The sequence below is a fragment of the Dama dama genome, chromosome 14 (assembly GCF_033118175.1).
Source record: "Dama dama isolate Ldn47 chromosome 14, ASM3311817v1, whole genome shotgun sequence".
Lineage (NCBI taxonomy): Eukaryota > Metazoa > Chordata > Mammalia > Artiodactyla > Cervidae > Dama > Dama dama.
In genome coordinates, this window is record NC_083694.1 from 51,951,554 (window position 1) to 51,969,741 (window position 18,188).

The 18,188-nt window shown below is 36.7% G+C and overlaps 1 protein-coding gene across 9 annotated transcripts in view; it reads left to right on the plus strand.

The window, feature by feature from the left end:
* The window catches only part of KLHL20 (kelch like family member 20), a 67,498-nt gene that overhangs the window by 45,972 nt on the left and 3,338 nt on the right, over nt 1-18,188 (plus strand). For all 9 annotated transcript variants that reach the window (XM_061160727.1, XM_061160724.1, XM_061160720.1 and 6 more), the window contains 8 exons: nt 2,721-2,879; nt 3,580-3,674; nt 6,529-6,644; nt 9,661-9,844; nt 10,663-10,806; nt 13,422-13,555; nt 14,153-14,361; nt 17,730-17,836. In XM_061160727.1, the coding sequence (XP_061016710.1) occupies nt 2,721-2,879; nt 3,580-3,674; nt 6,529-6,644; nt 9,661-9,844; nt 10,663-10,806; nt 13,422-13,555; nt 14,153-14,361; nt 17,730-17,836 (1,148 nt within the window). The remainder of the gene's footprint in view (nt 1-2,720; nt 2,880-3,579; nt 3,675-6,528; nt 6,645-9,660; nt 9,845-10,662; nt 10,807-13,421; nt 13,556-14,152; nt 14,362-17,729; nt 17,837-18,188) is intronic.

Sequence of the window (18,188 nt, forward strand, 5' to 3'; positions counted from 1 at the left end):
ACTAAACAACAACAAACTTAATTTTTAATTCATACAGTGTTAGGCTTGCTCATAAACATAATTTTTTCTTTCAACTCAGTGCCACTGAGTTCACCATTCATTTCTGTTACAACTCTAGAATGTTTTCCTTATTCATTCTTGTTGTTTTCAGCTTTATTCATTCTTCAAATCACATCTACATTTATCCAAAGAAACTAAAAGTAAGCTTTTACCATAATAGTGTGGGACTTAAAATTTAGATTTCCTGCAAACTTTTATTTAAAAAGCAGTTATTGGGGGACTTCCTTGGTGACCCAGTGGTTACGACTTCCCCTTACAATGTAGGGGATGCAGGTTCCATCCTACATGCGTCGGAGAGCTAAAATCCCACATGCCTCAGCCCCCAAAAAAACAAAACGTAAAACAGAAGCAATATTGTAACAAATTCAATGAAGACTTTAAAAATGATCCACATTAAAAAAAAAACTTCAAAAATAAATAAAAAGCGGGTATTTTAAAGCATTATTTTCTTAACCTGGTTGTTTGGTTCAAGGATAGAATTTAGTGCTAGATTTGCCCTAATGGTAGATCATTAATATCTTTGTTCATCAAAAGTATTCTTTTTACTCTTAGTGCCAAGAAATATTTTCTCACACAGATGTTTTTGTCTTCTTGCCCTCTAAGGTTTCCATTAAGTGACTTGTTAATATCAGAGTGGTTTATTCATAAACTTTAAACTTGGTGATCCTTGATATTTATATAATATTTGTCTTATAATCACTAAATTGGGGAAAATTTTTATACTCTGACAAGATCCTAAAAGAATGTTAAGGAACTTCACAAAGATATATGATACGACTTGTCTTTAGTAAAGAAAGCAGCTTGAAGAAAAATTAAGAAGAAAGAAACATACAGCCTTGCTCAAGTTTTGCATGCTGAAGGTCAGCATACTTCATCTGGAACTGGACCCCAAATCTAACCCTTAACTTTACACCCCCCAGCATAAGTCTGCCAGACAAAATACAGGGCGCCCAGTTGAATTTATTCCAGATGAACAAGTAGTTTTTAGTATAATCATGCCATATATTATTTGCTAAATCCAACAACGCTGCTACAGAGAATACAATGCAGGCATTCTAACTACTAAGTGACCTGGCTAAGCAACTTCACATAAAATTTAAAGGTTTCCAATTTCATTTCCTGAGCCCCAGAGGGTCTCTCACTCAGATGATATGAAGACTTGTGCCATAAAAATTGAAGTGCTCTTTAGTATTTTCCACTATAAGCACAGCTGACTTTATATGGCCCTTAATTGTTTTGAGATTTGTATTTTTTTCTGATGTGCTTGGGAAAAAATTCTTAACCAAGTAGTCAACTTGTTATGGCTTGTCTCAGATCCTGCTAAATATTCTGATTTTTTTGATGAGCCATGAAAATAGCCCTGTCCTGAGAGAATATAGCATATGCATCAGAGGTTGCGTGGTGGGACTTCAAGCTCTTAAACTATATCCTTCCTACACTAATAGACGTCACAGGCAGAACAATGTTCTGAATGAGACAGAAGACACATGAAGTGTAGCAGTGACTGTTTGCATTGCACCCTGTCCCTTTTACTCTACAATCTTGACAAGATTTACAAGATTTTGGGATTTGTGACTGAACTGCACAATCAGATAACATCCTTGTCGCCATTTCATCTGCATTCTGACAATTCCCCAAACCTTGGATACAGATAAATTATATATGTTCATAGTTTCATATATACATATGAGAATATGAATATATCTGAGTGGTGCGGTCCTCTGTCTAATGGCTTATATCATTATGTTATTCTTGCTTTCAGAAATGCTGACACCTTCATTCTTTTTTCAAACTGGCCCCTTGGTGTTTCTGTCCTAGACATTGCCCTTTCAGCAACTAACCTTCCTCTGAAAGCTTTTCCTGATATTTTTATATGCCTCTTAATTTCTGGAGTTATAATTTGGTATAGTTTATTTTGAATATAAATTTTTATCTTGATACTTCATACTGAGAAAAAAAAAGTATAATTTTTTTCTTAAATTGTCTAAATCACAAATTACTATTTTTCCTAAATTTTAATTGTGCCATCTGTATTCTCCTATGTTCCCTTTTTTAAAAATTAATAAACTTTGTTTTTTTAGAGTAGTTTTAGGGTCACAGCAAAATTGAGCAGAAAGTACAGTTCCCATATACCCTGTCTCCACACACATGTTGTTCGGTCGTTAAGCATGTCTGACTCTTTGTGACCCCATGGACGGCAGCATACCAGGCTTCCCTGTCCTTCACTATCTCCCGGAGTTTGCTCAAATTCATGTCCATTTAGTAAGTGACACACATAACCTCTCCCAATAGCAACATCCTGCACCAGAGAAATACATTTGTTACAACTAATGAACCTGCATTGACATGTTAGCATCCACAGTCCATAACTTACATTACGGTTCACTCTTGGTATTGTACATTCTCTGAGTTTTGGCAAATGTATAATGACATGTGTCCACCACTGTAGTGTCATACAGGATAGTCTCATTGTTCTAAAAACCTTCTGTGCTTTACCTGTCTTTTTTTCTTGTTAAACTTTTCTTGTCCTCTGATACTATATTGAACTTCAGCTCCATTGTGAAATAAAGCTTTGCCCTCCAACCCTGAAGAAAAATATTAAAACAGACAAATCTGATTACAGGTTGTTTTCCCTTTTATTCTTACCTAACTTCAAACAGGTGATGGAAAGTGAAGAGTTCATGTTGCTTCCAGCCAATCAACTCATTGATATAATATCTAGTGATGAACTAAATGTTCGCAGTGAAGAACAGGTGTTCAATGCAGTGATGGCCTGGGTTAAATACAGTATTCAAGAAAGACGTCCTCAGTTACCCCAGGTATGCAGGGAAATGCTTCAAGTAACTGTTTTGTACTGGATAAAGTAATACATATTTGATTTGCAAAAAAGAAACAGTTATCACTGTCATTCTTATTAGACTGTAAGAAAGACCATCTCTTTCCAAATAACCAAGGAGATTAAGTGTTAAGCATTTTAAGTGTTTGTCATTATGAACTTTTTGCTACTTTTCTTTCTCTGTTTTGCATCAACTGTAGGTTTGGGCTATAGCATAAATCAGAACCTAAATGGTACATAATGAACAAAAGAAAGCAAGGATGGCAGTTATCATGTCTCCCTTCTCTATGATTTGGAAACCCCACCACAGTTTGAAGAGTACAGGAATAATATGGTTCATAAGTGGTCACTAAATGACATGTTTGATGTTCTTGTTATTATGATTACAGTCCTTAGCAATTTGATAGTATATTCTTCTAGATTGTTATTAGAAGAGCCTATACTGCTGAAAGCATAAAGAAGCATGCTAAAGTGATACTGATTATTCTAATTACTGAACTGGTGGTTGCAATAAATTTAGTTTTGTATTTATGCCTTCCATCCTCATTATTTATTAGATCAATTAATTAATCCAATTAGATCTCAAAACAATGGGAAACACAATCAGGGAGCATGAGTTATATATTCTCTTAAATACCTTACAGATGGAGTTTGTGCCTTTAATAGTGTTTATTATCTCATAGGTGCTGCAGCATGTGCGGTTGCCTTTGCTTAGTCCCAAGTTCCTGGTGGGCACTGTAGGCTCTGATCCCCTCATCAAAAGTGATGAAGAATGCAGGTATGAATGGTCCTGGATGGGAAAAATCAACAACTAAACATTCCTGTTCTCTCCTAATTTCTTTATTTGTATTGCTTCCTAAATATTATATTTTTTTAGTGCTGTAGTCAAGGCAGTATTTAACAGATTTTTCTTCTGGGCTAGAGTCAAGAGGAAGAAGAGAAGACTGAATTTCCAGTATTCCACTCCTAAATTAGTTTTTTTTTTTTATGCATGGCATTTATTGGTGTAGAAGTGGCAATAAAGAGGTAGATTTCTAAGATTTAATGCAAGCTTGAGTTTGAAGAGACAATTCTCTGCTAGTATATATTTTTTTGAGATAAGTTAAATAACGTTGTTGACTCCATCATAGAAGTGTGTCAGAAGCACTTTTTCCATTCCATCACATATGCCTTGTTAGGAAATAGGAGCAGCCTTGCTTTCTGAGATCGTAGACAGAGTTAAAGGTCTGCTACACCCTTAAAGCAGCTGTGGAAAGATTTCCACTAGAGTTTGATGACGCAGTTTCATAAATTTTTTTTTGATTGAAAGAAATTCTAAATGTTTTTACAAAACAAACAAAACATTTATTTTATTGGGCTATCTCTGAACTACAGTATATATAAAATTTAATAAACTACTTTTCTACTTGACAGATTTTAAGGTTTAGTTTCAAATATGAAACCTCATGGTGTTTTTAACCATTTTTTCCCAGCATTTTACATTTATAAAAATGAAACAGTGAGTCAGAACTCTCTTTAAACTACACAAACCTTTGGATCTCCCATAGTGACTAAAGAAACTTGTTCTAGAATCAGGGATCTCTAAAGCAGAGGTAGAACATAATAGATTCATTTGCATTTCTTCAATAATCTGAAGCCTGTTCCTTTAACAGGAGGTGTTAGAGAGGGTTTTATGTGTTTACCTTTTAAACTTAAAGACAAATGGTAATTAATTTCCCTAAATACTCACAAAGTCACTTTTTTTTTCATTTATTTATATTAGTTGGAGGCTAATTACAATATTGTAGTGGTTTTTGCCATACATTGATATGAATCAGCCATGGATTTACATGTGTTCCCCATCCTGAACCTCCCTCCCACCTCCCTCACCATCCCATCCCTCTGGGTCATCCTAGTGCACCAGCCTTGAGCACTTGTCTCATGCATCAAACCTGGACTGGCGATCTGTTTCACAATTGATAATATACATGTTTCAATGCTATTCTCTCAGATCATCCCCCCTCACCTTCTCCCACAGAGTCTAAAAGTCTGTTCTATACATCTGTGTCTCTAGTCACTCTAGTAGCCTGTTCCTACTTAGAGAACAAACTTATAGTTGCCGAGGTGGAGGCGGGGTGCGGGGAGGGGAAGAGATGGGGGTTTGGGATAGACATGTATACCCTGCTATATTTAAAATGGATAACCAACAGGACCTACTGTATAGCTGAGTCCCTTTGCTATTCACCTGAAATTGTCACAACATTGTTAACTGGCTACACTGCAATACAAAATAAAAAGTTTAAAAAAAGGAAGCAGCCTGTTCCTTTTATTGTGACCTTATTATTTACTAGCTGTGTGACCTTATTCAAGTTACTTGAACCTCTTTCTGGTACAGTTCCTTTATTTATAAAATAAGGATAATAACAGTACCTATTCCATAGGACTGTAGTGGAGAATAAACGAGTTAATATGTATTAAACCCCTGTTATTGTTGTTACTATTAATTCTGTGTTTGCCCCTAAGTATTAGCTCTATAATATTCTTTCTAGGAACGCTTGAACAACTTAATTAAAACCCAGCAAGTAGGAGATCACAGTCTTTGTTTTTAGCTGAGGAAGCTAGAAAAAAGTTCTTGGTCATCAGCTTGGGATTTTGAGGGGTTTTGTTTTTATTTTTAGCATAAATTCAGAAGAGGCCTTAGCAAAATTATATACCGGAAGTACATTATTGGGTCACGCCTGGCACTGGTCCAGCAGGAATAAATTACTTGTAATATAAATAGAGAAATGGAAATATAGTGTAATTTAGGAAGCACTTTCAGAGTTGAGAAAGAACAGAGTAACACAATGAATTTGTACTAGTCAGATACTAATCACTCAAAGGACTCAAGTGAAGTAAGTACATAAATAGTTTAAGTTAGGATACTTTACTTAACAAGTGTAATTACTAGGTTCTTCTCATAAAGTACCTTCATAGAAAAAGACAAAACTGTTCATCCTCAGTAGATTTATTGAGAGTGAACTATTCATACAGTCCCAAATAGAAAATTAATATTAAATGATAGTAGGGTGTTTCTTTTTAGCAATCCAAATTTTGACCTAGTTTTATTACTTAAATTAATTTAGCAAATATCTAGTGTTGTGGCTGATGTGCTCCTTTGCCAGTATCCTGCAAAAGCTAATCAAATTCACTAGAAGGCAGTAACTATGCAGACTGGTAATTAAGTTGTAATTTTTAGTTTCCCATAAGTCATTTTAGTCTCAAGCATGTTGAGTTTTAGACTAATTTGCAGTAAGATATGAAGTCATGATGGAAATACCAGTCAATTCACAACTCATAGTGTGACTAGCATCATTGCTGTCAGGTTTGTGACCTTTATAATACTGGCTGGTGGGATTTCCCCGGCAGTCCAGTGGTTAAGACTCCAAGCTGCCAGTGCAGGGTACACGGGTTCAATCTCTGAGATCCCACATGCCATGTGCCCCCAGAAATAAATAACTAGCCTAAATCAATAAAAATGCTGGCTGGCATTCATGATTTGGTTTGATTTATGCTGCTCCCCTTTGCCATCTTACATATACCTTAACCATATTGGGATTTGACTAATAATATTATTTAGACATTTGGAATAAAGGCAGAATTTTTTTTCACAGAGACTTGGTAGATGAAGCTAAAAACTATCTCCTGTTGCCTCAAGAACGACCATTAATGCAAGGACCAAGGACAAGACCACGGAAACCTATTCGATGTGGAGAAGTACTCTTTGCAGGTTTGGATCTTAATATACTGTGGCTAAACTGAATATTTTCCACATTAGAAATTGTCATTTGAGCGGTCCTTTGGACAGTTGTGATATCCACTGTCATAAGAAATATATAATGACTTACCATGGGGACTTCCCTGGTGGTCCAGGGGTTAAGACTCCACACTTATACTGCAGCAGGCAGTAACTATGCAGACTGGTTGGAGAATTACTGTGTGGTTGGAGAATTAAGCTTAAGTAATTACCACACAGTGCGTGACCAAAGAATAAATAAATAAAAATTTTTTAATGTTAAAAAAAAATGTACACACCTTTTGAAAACAAAATATAACTTTTGTATCTTGTATCTTGCCTCTTAACTCATAACTGGTACTTTCGAAAGAATGCTGTATTTTTATATAACCTAAAAATGTCATGCAGTGGATGTTTTGTTATAATAAATCATATGCATGAATTTATATTCCAGTGTGCAAGTCACCTCATAAGTACATGGAACTGTCAAAAGATATTATCTTACATCAAACAATTACACTCTTTTGTAGCTCTCCTGAGCTAGATTGAGCCTAAGACATCGTGTTGTATCATTCTGCTGCCACCGGCTGCCCCTAAATATCTGAGAATTTTCAATCTTAGATGTTTTACTTCTATCCACATAAATTCAGCTCCCTTAGTCACTTGAATAGCAACTTTCACAATGTTTAGTAAAACATTTTCTCACTAATTCTGTCTTAGTCCGCTTAGACTGCTATAACAGAAAAGCATATACTGGGTGGCTTACAAACAGTAGAAATTTATTTATTTCTTATAGTTCTGTAGGCTGGGAAGTATTTTGGTGTCTGCTGAGGGCCCACTTCATTCTTCTTCATAGACTCCATCTTTTCATCTTTTGCTATGTCTTCAGGCAGAGGAAGGGGCACAGGATCTCTGTGAAGTCTCTTTTATAAAAGCACTAATTCCATTCATGAGGACAGAGCACGTCCCTAAAGCCTCACCACCTGATACCATCACACCGAGGATTAGATTTCAGTATATGAATTTTGGAGGGACACATTCAATCTATAGCAAATTCTTTCTCTTCAGTTTTTCTTTTCAAATCCTGATTCATAGAGAAAGATGGAACCTATGGTAATCTTTTTATTTATGCTCCCACATTTCAGAGTTCCATTACTCTTAAATATAGGCTTCCTGGGATTCTGTTTGATGTGTGAAGCGTTCTATCACTTTTCATCAGGAAATCCTGTAGAATCACTGGGTCATAGTATCCTTTCCCATCAACCTAACCAGTTGCCTATCTTTTCCCCTTTGGTTTTATTTTCTCTTGGCATGTGGGAATATATTTTCCCACATTTTTAGAAGAAAAGTTTGACAATTTATGTTTGATTTCTCCTTTTTAAATTTTTTTGTCTCAATTTCTTCACATAGAATATTGCTGCATTTCTTCAAGAAAAAAATGGATGCCAAGTTTTCTTTTTCTCTCTAATGCTCATCAGGCTTTTTTCCTCTCTTTTGAAAGCATTCCTTCATTCTTGTTTTAGATTTCAAACTCAATTATTTATTTATCACGTACTGAATTCTCCTATACTCCTAGTAGCCTAATGCTTCTGTTCATTGTTATTAACAAATTTATTTCTATTATCATTCTTACTTATTCCTATGACTTTAATTCCTATATATGCATGCTCACACCTATATCCACCTGCCTCTTCACTCCCACATAGCGTCTATAGTTGCCATCAGTTGGTGAGTAAATTTATTGCCAGATCTGATTAAGTTCCCAGGGAAATCTTTATAACATTAGTTTAGCTTTGTTGGTTAAACTAGATAAATTATATTGTTAAAAGTCTTTTATTTATAAAAGCAGTTTGTTGTGCCAGCTCCCTGTACATATAAGAATGCTATAAACATCAGAGTTTCTGTTTCCCCAATTGTGAAAGTTGGTCTATTTTTTTTTTAATTAGAAGGAAGCAAGATCTGATTATTTGATACCTGTGGTTTATTTTCATGATACCAGGTTGGTTTCAGGAATTCTAGTGGTAGGGCCATCTTTGTGGAGGCATATACATTGTTATCAAGATCTATTAAATATTTTATTTGGTTATTATAGTACCTGAAGTAGGGATGACAATATACTACTGCTTCATGAGCCTCAGAACATTCTGGCAGAGATTAACAACTAGATTAAGGAAGAGGGGAGGATAATGGAAACTCAGGGGAAAGTGGAACAGAAGAGAACCCCTATATGATCAAAAGCTAGAGACTAAACCAAATAGGTGTATGGGAAGTATATTTAACATCTAGGGCTCTTTCTGGATTCAGTGGTGGGAAAGTACCAGTCCAGTGGAACTAGACAAGGTACACCTTTGGGGATGCTGAGAGAAAATACTGTAGCTCTATTAAATAGAAATTTAAACTTGACTTCATCCTGGTGGGCTACAGTCCATAGGGTCACAAAGAGTCGGACACGACTGAGCAACTTAATTTTCTTTCTTGCTTTCTTTCACTTGGATTATTCAACAACTGCCATCTTTATCCTACTGGTTCCCACCATTTTCTTCCAATGTGACATGATTATATTCAGGTGCCATGTTTTCAATGTGTAACCATCTTCACTAAAATCTCATTCGCCTCTTTTGATTGTATAATAGTGTTAATGAATCACACTTTGCCTTTTTTAGAAGCCATTTAAAGTCATTTAAATTGGAACAATTTCATGATCTCAAACTTTTGCTAGTAATCTCATAATTTCATATTGCTGATTGGGTATCTGATTCCTCCACTATATTGTTAGCTACTTCAGAGCAAAGACCAGTTCTGATTTATCTTTGTAGTTTGAGCCAAAATCCGTCCCCAAAAAGAATAAGATTATGGTAATCCCAGTGGAATAAGCAAAAATCATAATTTATGTTTTAACTTGCTTCTAGAGGCATCTGGCAAGTCCAAGCATTAGGGCTATTTAATGGTGAGCAGTGAGTGATATGCTTTAGGACAGATATTCTGCTGACCATTTCTGTTACTTCCCCAGTTGGTGGTTGGTGCAGTGGAGATGCCATTTCTAGTGTTGAACGATATGATCCACAGACTAATGAATGGCGAATGGTAGCTTCAATGAGCAAAAGGCGATGTGGAGTTGGAGTCAGTGTTCTTGATGACCTGTTATATGCAGTAGGAGGCCATGATGGATCCTCTTATCTTAACAGTGTTGAAAGGTAAGGTCAATTTGAAATTTTTTCTCTACTATCCATATTGTTTTGTTTGAGATACTAATTAGAAACTGATGTAACTTGTTGCTTTAGTTTTGTGTCTGTGGCACTAGTTGGCATCCTAGACCACTTACTGTGACATATAAGTCCTTTATGATCTGGCCTCCACCTATTTTTCTAGTCTATCTTCCTCAGCACACCACTATTTCTTAAACACTCTAGTGCAGACCCACCAAATTGCTTGCAGTTCTTGGACATGCTATCCCCTTTTGTTCTTTCTGCCTGTATGTTTGCATGCTGTTCTTTCTCCCCTGGAATATCTCTTAAAGATTCAAAGGTTATTTATTATATAAAGCCTTCTCTGGCACCATGCAGACTAGTTCCTCAGTCCTCTGATCTTTCACAAGCATTTTGAATATACTTGTACATGTCACATTGGCTATAATTGTTAAAATATCTTCCATATCTATCACAATGCCTGTCACACTGGAAACATACAAAAATTGATTTTTTAATAACTTCTAGCTTCTTGTCACCTACCTTTTTGCATTCAGCCATGTTCTTGATACTTATGGAATACATCTATGAAACCTTTCAGTGTATCAAGATCTAGAGATACAGATTCTGTAGTTGAAAAGAAAAATAACATGAACATCAGAAGGATCAGCGCCATAGAAGTTTAAAAAAACACACACTTAAAAACAAATAGAATTAAGTAAGGGTGGAAATGATAAATATTAACTATATCATATGTCACTGCATTTATAAGCCTAGCCAAATTTTCTTTGTGTAATACAGACCCTGTCTTGATGTGTTCTCTGTAGGTACGACCCCAAAACAAACCAATGGAGCAGCGATGTGGCTCCCACAAGCACCTGCAGGACAAGTGTTGGTGTGGCTGTGCTTGGAGGCTTTCTCTATGCTGTGGGTGGCCAGGATGGCGTGTCTTGCCTCAACATTGTTGAAAGGTGATTTTTGTAACTCATTTTCAGTTTTGTTTTGCTTTTTAAAGAATATAGAGAGCTTTTTAAAAGGAATAATTTAGAACACTAGAAATTCACTATCCAGTAGATTTCCCATGGGCTGTAAGGAAAAGGTTTTCAGTTAACCTCATAGTCTAGGAAGATGAAAGATATAACCCAATTTTTAAACTTACATGTTATACTGGCTGAGCCTAACACTGAAATGTTTTAAATTACATTTTATGTATGATATCAAGCATACCACTTCTGAAATCTGTTCTGATTTTTTCCCGCAGTATTTAGAATGACTTTCCTCAGAGTTCCTTCAGAAAAATGATTCATTCTTGGTGCAGCATATATAAGGAAATGTATTTTGTATATGGATTCTCATTAATTCTCGAAGTATACTTATGGAAATATTGGTGGTCTGCCTTGATTTATTTTATTCTTTTACAGATCAGTGAATTTTGGTGAAATAGATTCTATTCTTAATTTCTTGCTCATCATTTTTTTGTCATTCTATCTTAGAGATTAGGCCTTGGAATCTTGTGCACTTAGTTACTGGCAAGAACATACTATACTGCATCCCCTCTTCTTAAAAAGAAATGTTTTGAAATAGCATTTACTAATTGTGTTATCATAATTAAGTAGACGAGTTTAACTCTGTCTTAGAAATAAAGTTACAGGTAACTCTTGAAAGCAATGCCAGTTCCCTTTTATGTCTGTCAGGACACTTATTTCTCCATTTTCAAAACTCTATGCAAGGGGATTCTGGGAAAGATAGTCAATTTATAATATTGTGTTAGGTTCAAGTGTACAGCAAAGTGATCTGTTATACATATATCCATTCTTTTTTAAACTCTTTTCCCATATAGGGCATTACAGAGTATTGAGTAGAATTCCCTGTGCTATACAGTAGGTCCTTATTAATTATCTGTTTTATATATAATAGTCTGTATGTGTCAATCCAGTCTTAGAGTTTATCCCTCCCCTGCCCTTACCCCCTGGTTACCATAAGTTCATTTTCTATATCTGTAACTCTGTTTATGTTTTGTAGATAAGTTCATTTGTAGCCCCTTTTTTAGATTCCACATAGACGGTATCATATGAAGTTTGTCTGTTTCTGACTTCACTCAATATGACAATCTCTAGGCCCATCCATGTTGCTGCAAATGGCATTATTCATTCCTTTTTATGTCTGAGTAATATACCTTTGTATATATGTACCACATCTTCTTTATCCATTCCTGTTGATAGACATTTAGGTTGCTTCAATGCCCTGGCTATTGTAAAGTAGTGCTGCAATGAACACTGGGGTGCATGTAAGTTTTTGAATTATGATTTTCTCTGGATATATTCCTAGGAGGGGGATTGCTGGATCATAAGGTAGCTCTACTTTTAGTTTTCTGAGGACCCTCCATGTTATTCTCCATAGTGGCCATACCAGTTTACATTCCAACCAACAGTGTTGGAGGGTTCCCTTTCCTCCACATCCTCTCCAGCATTTATTGTTTGTAGATTTTTTGATCATGGCCATTGTGACTGTTGTGAGGTGGTACTTCATTGTACTTTTGATTTGCACTTCTCTAATAATTACAGATATTATCATATGCTTTTTAACCATCTGTATGTCTTCTTTGGAAAAATGTTTGTTTAGATCTTCTGCCCATTTTTTGATTGGGTTGTTTGGTTTTTTTTTAATTGAGCTGCAGGAGCTGTTTGTATATTTTCGAGATTAATCCCTTGTCAGTTGCTTCATTTTCAAATATTTTCACCCATCTTGAGGGTTGTCTTCTCATTTTGTTTATGGTTTCCTTTTCAAAAGCTTTTGAGCTTGTTTAGGTCTCATTTGTTGATTTTTGTTTTTATGTTCATTACTCTAGGAGATGGATCAAAAAAGATCTTGCTGCAATTTATATAAGACAGTGTTCTGCCTATGTTTTCCTGTAAGAGTTTTATAGTATCTGGTTTTACATTTAGGTCTTTAATCCATTTTATTTTTGGATATGATGTTAGGTTGTGTTTGAATTTCCTTCTTTTACATGTAGCTGTTCAAGTTTTCTCAGTACCACTTATTGAAGAGACTTCCCTGTGAAGCCCTTCCTAAATTCCTTATTCATGGAAACATACGGTTAGTGTGTAAAGTCACTGAGCTTGGGGTGGCTTGTTACACAGTGGTAGGTAACTGGAGCACTGGTACTGTTATCTCAGGAACTCAGAGGAGCTGCCTCTCAGAACTGTGACTAAAACTTCCAGGCTTAGCTTTGGAAGTGCCAGAAAAAGTCTAGAAACTGAAATTAACTGTGACAGCCAGAGTGAAGGGCCATTGCTGAGACAATATTGACAGGGTTGGCAAACAAACAGAAAGTGTCTAGTCTTTCCTTTTGGCAAAATCTAGTAGAGAGCCACCTTAGCAAAGGAGAAATGTAGTTTTCAGGTTTCTAGCTCCAGCATCATAAGTCAGAATACTAATAACAATGGAAAATATGTTAGATAATCACTGTACACTGGACCATACCAAATCTATATATCTAACATATCTGTAGCATGATTTCATACCTTATGGAAACAGCTTCACTTAACAAAAACATGCGTGCAGTCTTTGGTTTCTCTTACTGCAGGTATGATCCAAAGGAGAACAAGTGGACTCGGGTGGCTTCTATGAGTACCAGAAGACTAGGCGTAGCTGTGGCTGTGTTAGGAGGTTTCTTATATGCTGTAGGTGGCTCTGATGGGACATCTCCACTCAACACAGGTTAGTCCCTTCCAGAGTCAGTCTGGTTCCCCCAAATCAACACATTTTTCTTAGGAGAGTCCCGTCACAAAAAGTATAAGAAGTCCATGTTATCCTATAATTTATTAAGAAAATTATTTTTCCACTAGGAGAGTGCAACTCATAGCTCTTCATGAGGTCTTCTGCAGCCATAATCACCAGCCATAATCTACTGGTGTATTTCCAAAGTATTTCTTTCTCCCTTCGCTTCACAAGTTGCTGGGAATTTATAGCATTTATGCAATGCTATATAAATTAACATTATATAAATGCTAGCGAGAGAAACTTATTACTGTTAACCATTTTATAGCTATCCTCTCATTTAAACATACAAAGAGACACCACAAGTCATCTAGCTTAGAACTAGGTACTTTGACTCCAACACATGTCCTTTCCACCACACCTAAAAGAAATCAGTCCCTGATGAGAGTATAGTGGTAGATGAGTCTTTCTCAAAATGAAAAATCAGACTGCTTGTTGAAAGAAAACATGTTATCAAAAAGCAGAGTAGCTATGAAGAAAACTCGAGGTGGGAGGAAGTGATTGAACAGTCACTCACTGGTTTTCTTTTTCCCGCAGTGGAGCGTTACAATCCTCAGGAAAACAGATGGCACACCATAGCCCCTATGGGGACCCGGAGGAAACACCTAGGCTGTGCAGTGTATCAGGATATGATCTACGCCGTAGGAGGCAGAGATGACACTACAGAGCTCAGCAGTGCTGAGAGATACAACCCCAGAACTAACCAGTGGTCTCCAGTGGTGGCTATGACATCCCGCCGTAGTGGAGTAAGTGCCTGGCTACTGGAAACTGAAAAGCAAGCACCAAAAGAGGGAGGGCTGTGCAGAAGAAGTCTGATCTGTAAAATATAATACAATGGGACACAGAGGGGATGCACTCTTTATGCAGAACAACCCCTATTACTTTTGTACTGGAAAAAAATGTCAATTTCTTTTGATTACTGTTATCCCAAGAAGATACGTAACTTATATCCAATCACATCTTTACTTAGAGAATTCCTTTTTATGATTTTTATTGAAGTATAATTGATTTACATTGTTTATTTCTGCTGTATAGCAAAGTGTATAGTTATATTCTTAATACTCTTTTCCATTATGGTTTATCCCAGACTACGAAATATAGTTCCCTGTGCTATACAGTAGGACCTTGTGGTTTATCCATTCTATATGTAATAATTTGCACCTTATGTTTTATCTTATAATCAGTTGCTTCTTTAAAAGGCATATCCCTGTCTTATCTACAACGTTACCTAATTTTACTCATGTTCATTGATATCTATCAGATATATGGGTTCATCTGTACCTAATGAAGCTAAATATTCCTACCTAGTGTTTCTAGGTGATATTCTAAGTAGTTGACATACCAATTAAATGTTTAGGCAGAAACACATCTGGCCCTACCACCAGTCTACACAGACTGGTTTGAGTCCATCCCATCTGTAGTATAGATGACCTGTGTCGTGGTCTAGACCATGAACAATGACCTGTGACTACAAGCAACTTCCAGGGTGGAGTGTAGAAGTTATCCATCCTAGGAGATTTGACTCAGGGTGAAATTTAACCAATAAACCATTGATCCCATCAGGAACCCATCAATGTAGGATAACAGGTGGGATAACCCAGCTTTAGCTAACAATTCATAATCTGATAAAAGGGAGTGAATTCTGGTTTGCAGAGATCTGAAACCACCACCAGTGGGCATCAGTTCATCAAAGCATTCACATGTCTATGGCTCTTTATTAGTTTCAACAGCAGCTTCCCTGTGTGTTCCTATTGTTTTCACTGCTACATTGTGTTAATTACATATCCATTCATTTAGCCAATATTTATCAAGTGCTTACTATGTGCTGGAAAAGGTCAATTTTCATTCCATCCCAAAGAAAGGCAGTGCCAAAGAATGTTGAAACTACTGCACAATTAACTGCACTCATCTCACACACTAGTAAAGTAATGCTCAGAATTCTCCAAGCTAGGTTTCAACAGAACGTGAACCATGAGCTTCCAGATGTTCAAGCTGGGTTTAGAAAAGGCAGAGCAACCAGAGATCAAATTGCCAGGATCTGTTGAATCATAGAAAAAGCAGGAGAATCTCAGAAAAACATCTACTTCTGCTTCATTGACCATGTGGATCACAACAAGCTGGAAAATTCTTCAAGAGATGGGAGTACCACCTGATCTGCCTTCTGTGAAACCTGTATGCAGATCAACAAGCAATAGTTAGGACTGGGCATGGAACAATAGACTGGTTCAAACTTGGGAAAGGAGTACGTCAAGGCTGTATATTGTCACCTTGCTTATTTAACTTACATGCAGAGTACATCATGCGAAATGCTGGGCTGGATGATGTACAAGCTGAAGTTAAGATTTCCAGGAGAAATATCAATAACCTGAATTATGCAGATGATACCACCCTTATGGCAGTAAACAAAGAGGATCTTAAGAGCTTCTTGAAGAAGGTGAAAGAGGAGAGTGAAAAAGCTGGCTTAAAGCTCAACATTCAAAAAACGAAGATCATGGCATCTGTTCATCACTTCATGGCATATAGATGGGGAAACAATGGAAACAGTGACAGACTATCTTCTTGGGCTCCAAAATCACTGCAGATGGTGACTGCAGCCATGATTAAAAGTTGCTTGCTCCTTGGAAGAAAAGCTGTGACCAACCTAGACAGCATATTCAAAAGCAGAGACATTACTTTGCTGACAAAGATTCATCTAGTCAAAGTTATGGTTTTTTCAGTAGTCATGTATGGATGTCAGAGTTAGACCATAAAGAAAGCTGAGCACTGGAGAATTGATACTTTTGAACTGTGGCATTGGAGAAGACTCTTGAGAGTCCCTTGGACTGCAAGGAGATCAAACCAGTTAATCTAAAGGAAATCAATCTGAATATTCATTGGAAGGACTGATGCTGAAACTGAAGCTCCGATACTTTGGCTACCTGATGTAAGAGCTGACCCTGATGCTGAGAAAGATTGAAGGCTGGAGGAGAAGGGGACGACAGAAGAAAAGATGGTTGGATGGCATCACTGACTCGATGGACATGAGTTTGAGCAAGCTCTAGGAGTTGGTGATGGACAGGGAAGCCTGGCGTACTACAGTCCATGGGGTCACAAAGAGTCTGACACAGTTCAGTGACTGAACTGATGTTCTGGGAAAGCAAAAATGAGTATGACTTGATTCCTATCCTCAAAGAGTTCCCAATTTAGTAAAGGAAATTGAAGTGTTTACAGCTAACTAGGGTTTCCCTGGTGGCTCAGCAGTAAAGAATCTGTCTGCAGTGCAGGAGACATAGGTTTGATCCCTGGGTTGGGAAGATCCCCTGGGTAAGGAAATGGCAACCCACGCCAGTATTCTTGGCTGGGAAATCCCAAGAGAGAGGAGCCTGGAGGGCCACAGTCCATAAGGTCACAAAAGAGTCAGACACAACTTACCGACTAAACAACACAGAAGACAAATCCTCTAATAGCAGCATGTGCATTATAGGAGAACATGGGGGAGTATGCTTAACACTTTTGGAACAGTGAAGAGACTTACTAGAGTAAGTTACATGTAAAGTACCATGAAAGAAGAGTAAGATTTTCTAGAAGAGGGAAAGAAAATATCAGGGAACAACACATGCAAAAGTATGGAGGCATTTAAAAAGTATGTTATTTTCTGGGACTAGCAACTAATCTGATATTAATGCAACATAGATTATCTTAGAAAGTGAGGTTAAAAGGCAGGCAAGTATGGGTTTCTGAAGGTCCTGACATAATAAGGACTTTAAACTTATCTTAAACTTATCTTTTAAAAGAGAATTTTGTTGACAACTTAGGTATTGGATCAGAACAGGCAAATCCTAAAAGAACTGAGAGCAGTTTGGAGGTTCTTGCTCACTCCCAGTGAATGTTTTACCTAACATTCAAGAAATAAATGTTTTCAACTCTGTGTAAATATTCTAGTTGGGTATATAATTTTATAGTTCTCATAATTAAATAACTTTTGTGATTACTTTTTTCCTTCTGTGTTCAAGTAAACCAGAATGTAAGGCCATAAAGACTTATCTTTAATTAAAGAGATTTATCTATAAACCAGTCTAAATTTTCATAGTGATTCTCTAGTTTCTTCAGCAACCACAGTGTTTTGGTCCCATAGGTTGGCCTGGCAGTAGTGAATGGACAGCTTATGGCTGTAGGAGGTTTTGATGGCACAACGTACTTGAAGACCATTGAAGTTTTTGATCCTGATGCCAATACATGGAGGTAACGTTTAAACTATGTTGCAAATCACCTCACTGCTGACCTGAAAATCATGGGCTTGAGATAATAGTCCATGACAATCAAAATCAGGATGGTCAGTACATTGAATTACCTCTGGCAGTATGTTGAAAAGGACTCAAAGTTACCTATATTTGATGGCTTATTTTGACCTCATTGCTCTAAAGGGGCTATCATACAAAATCTCTCTCTTTGGTAACTGTCCAGTTTTAAAATTAGAGATAGCAAAGACAGAAAAAAACAATCTCCCTGCTAGCTACACCATGTTCAGCTCAGGAAACTAAGGCACTGAGAAATAAAATGACCTGCCTAAGCAAGTTAGCGTTAGAATTAGAAC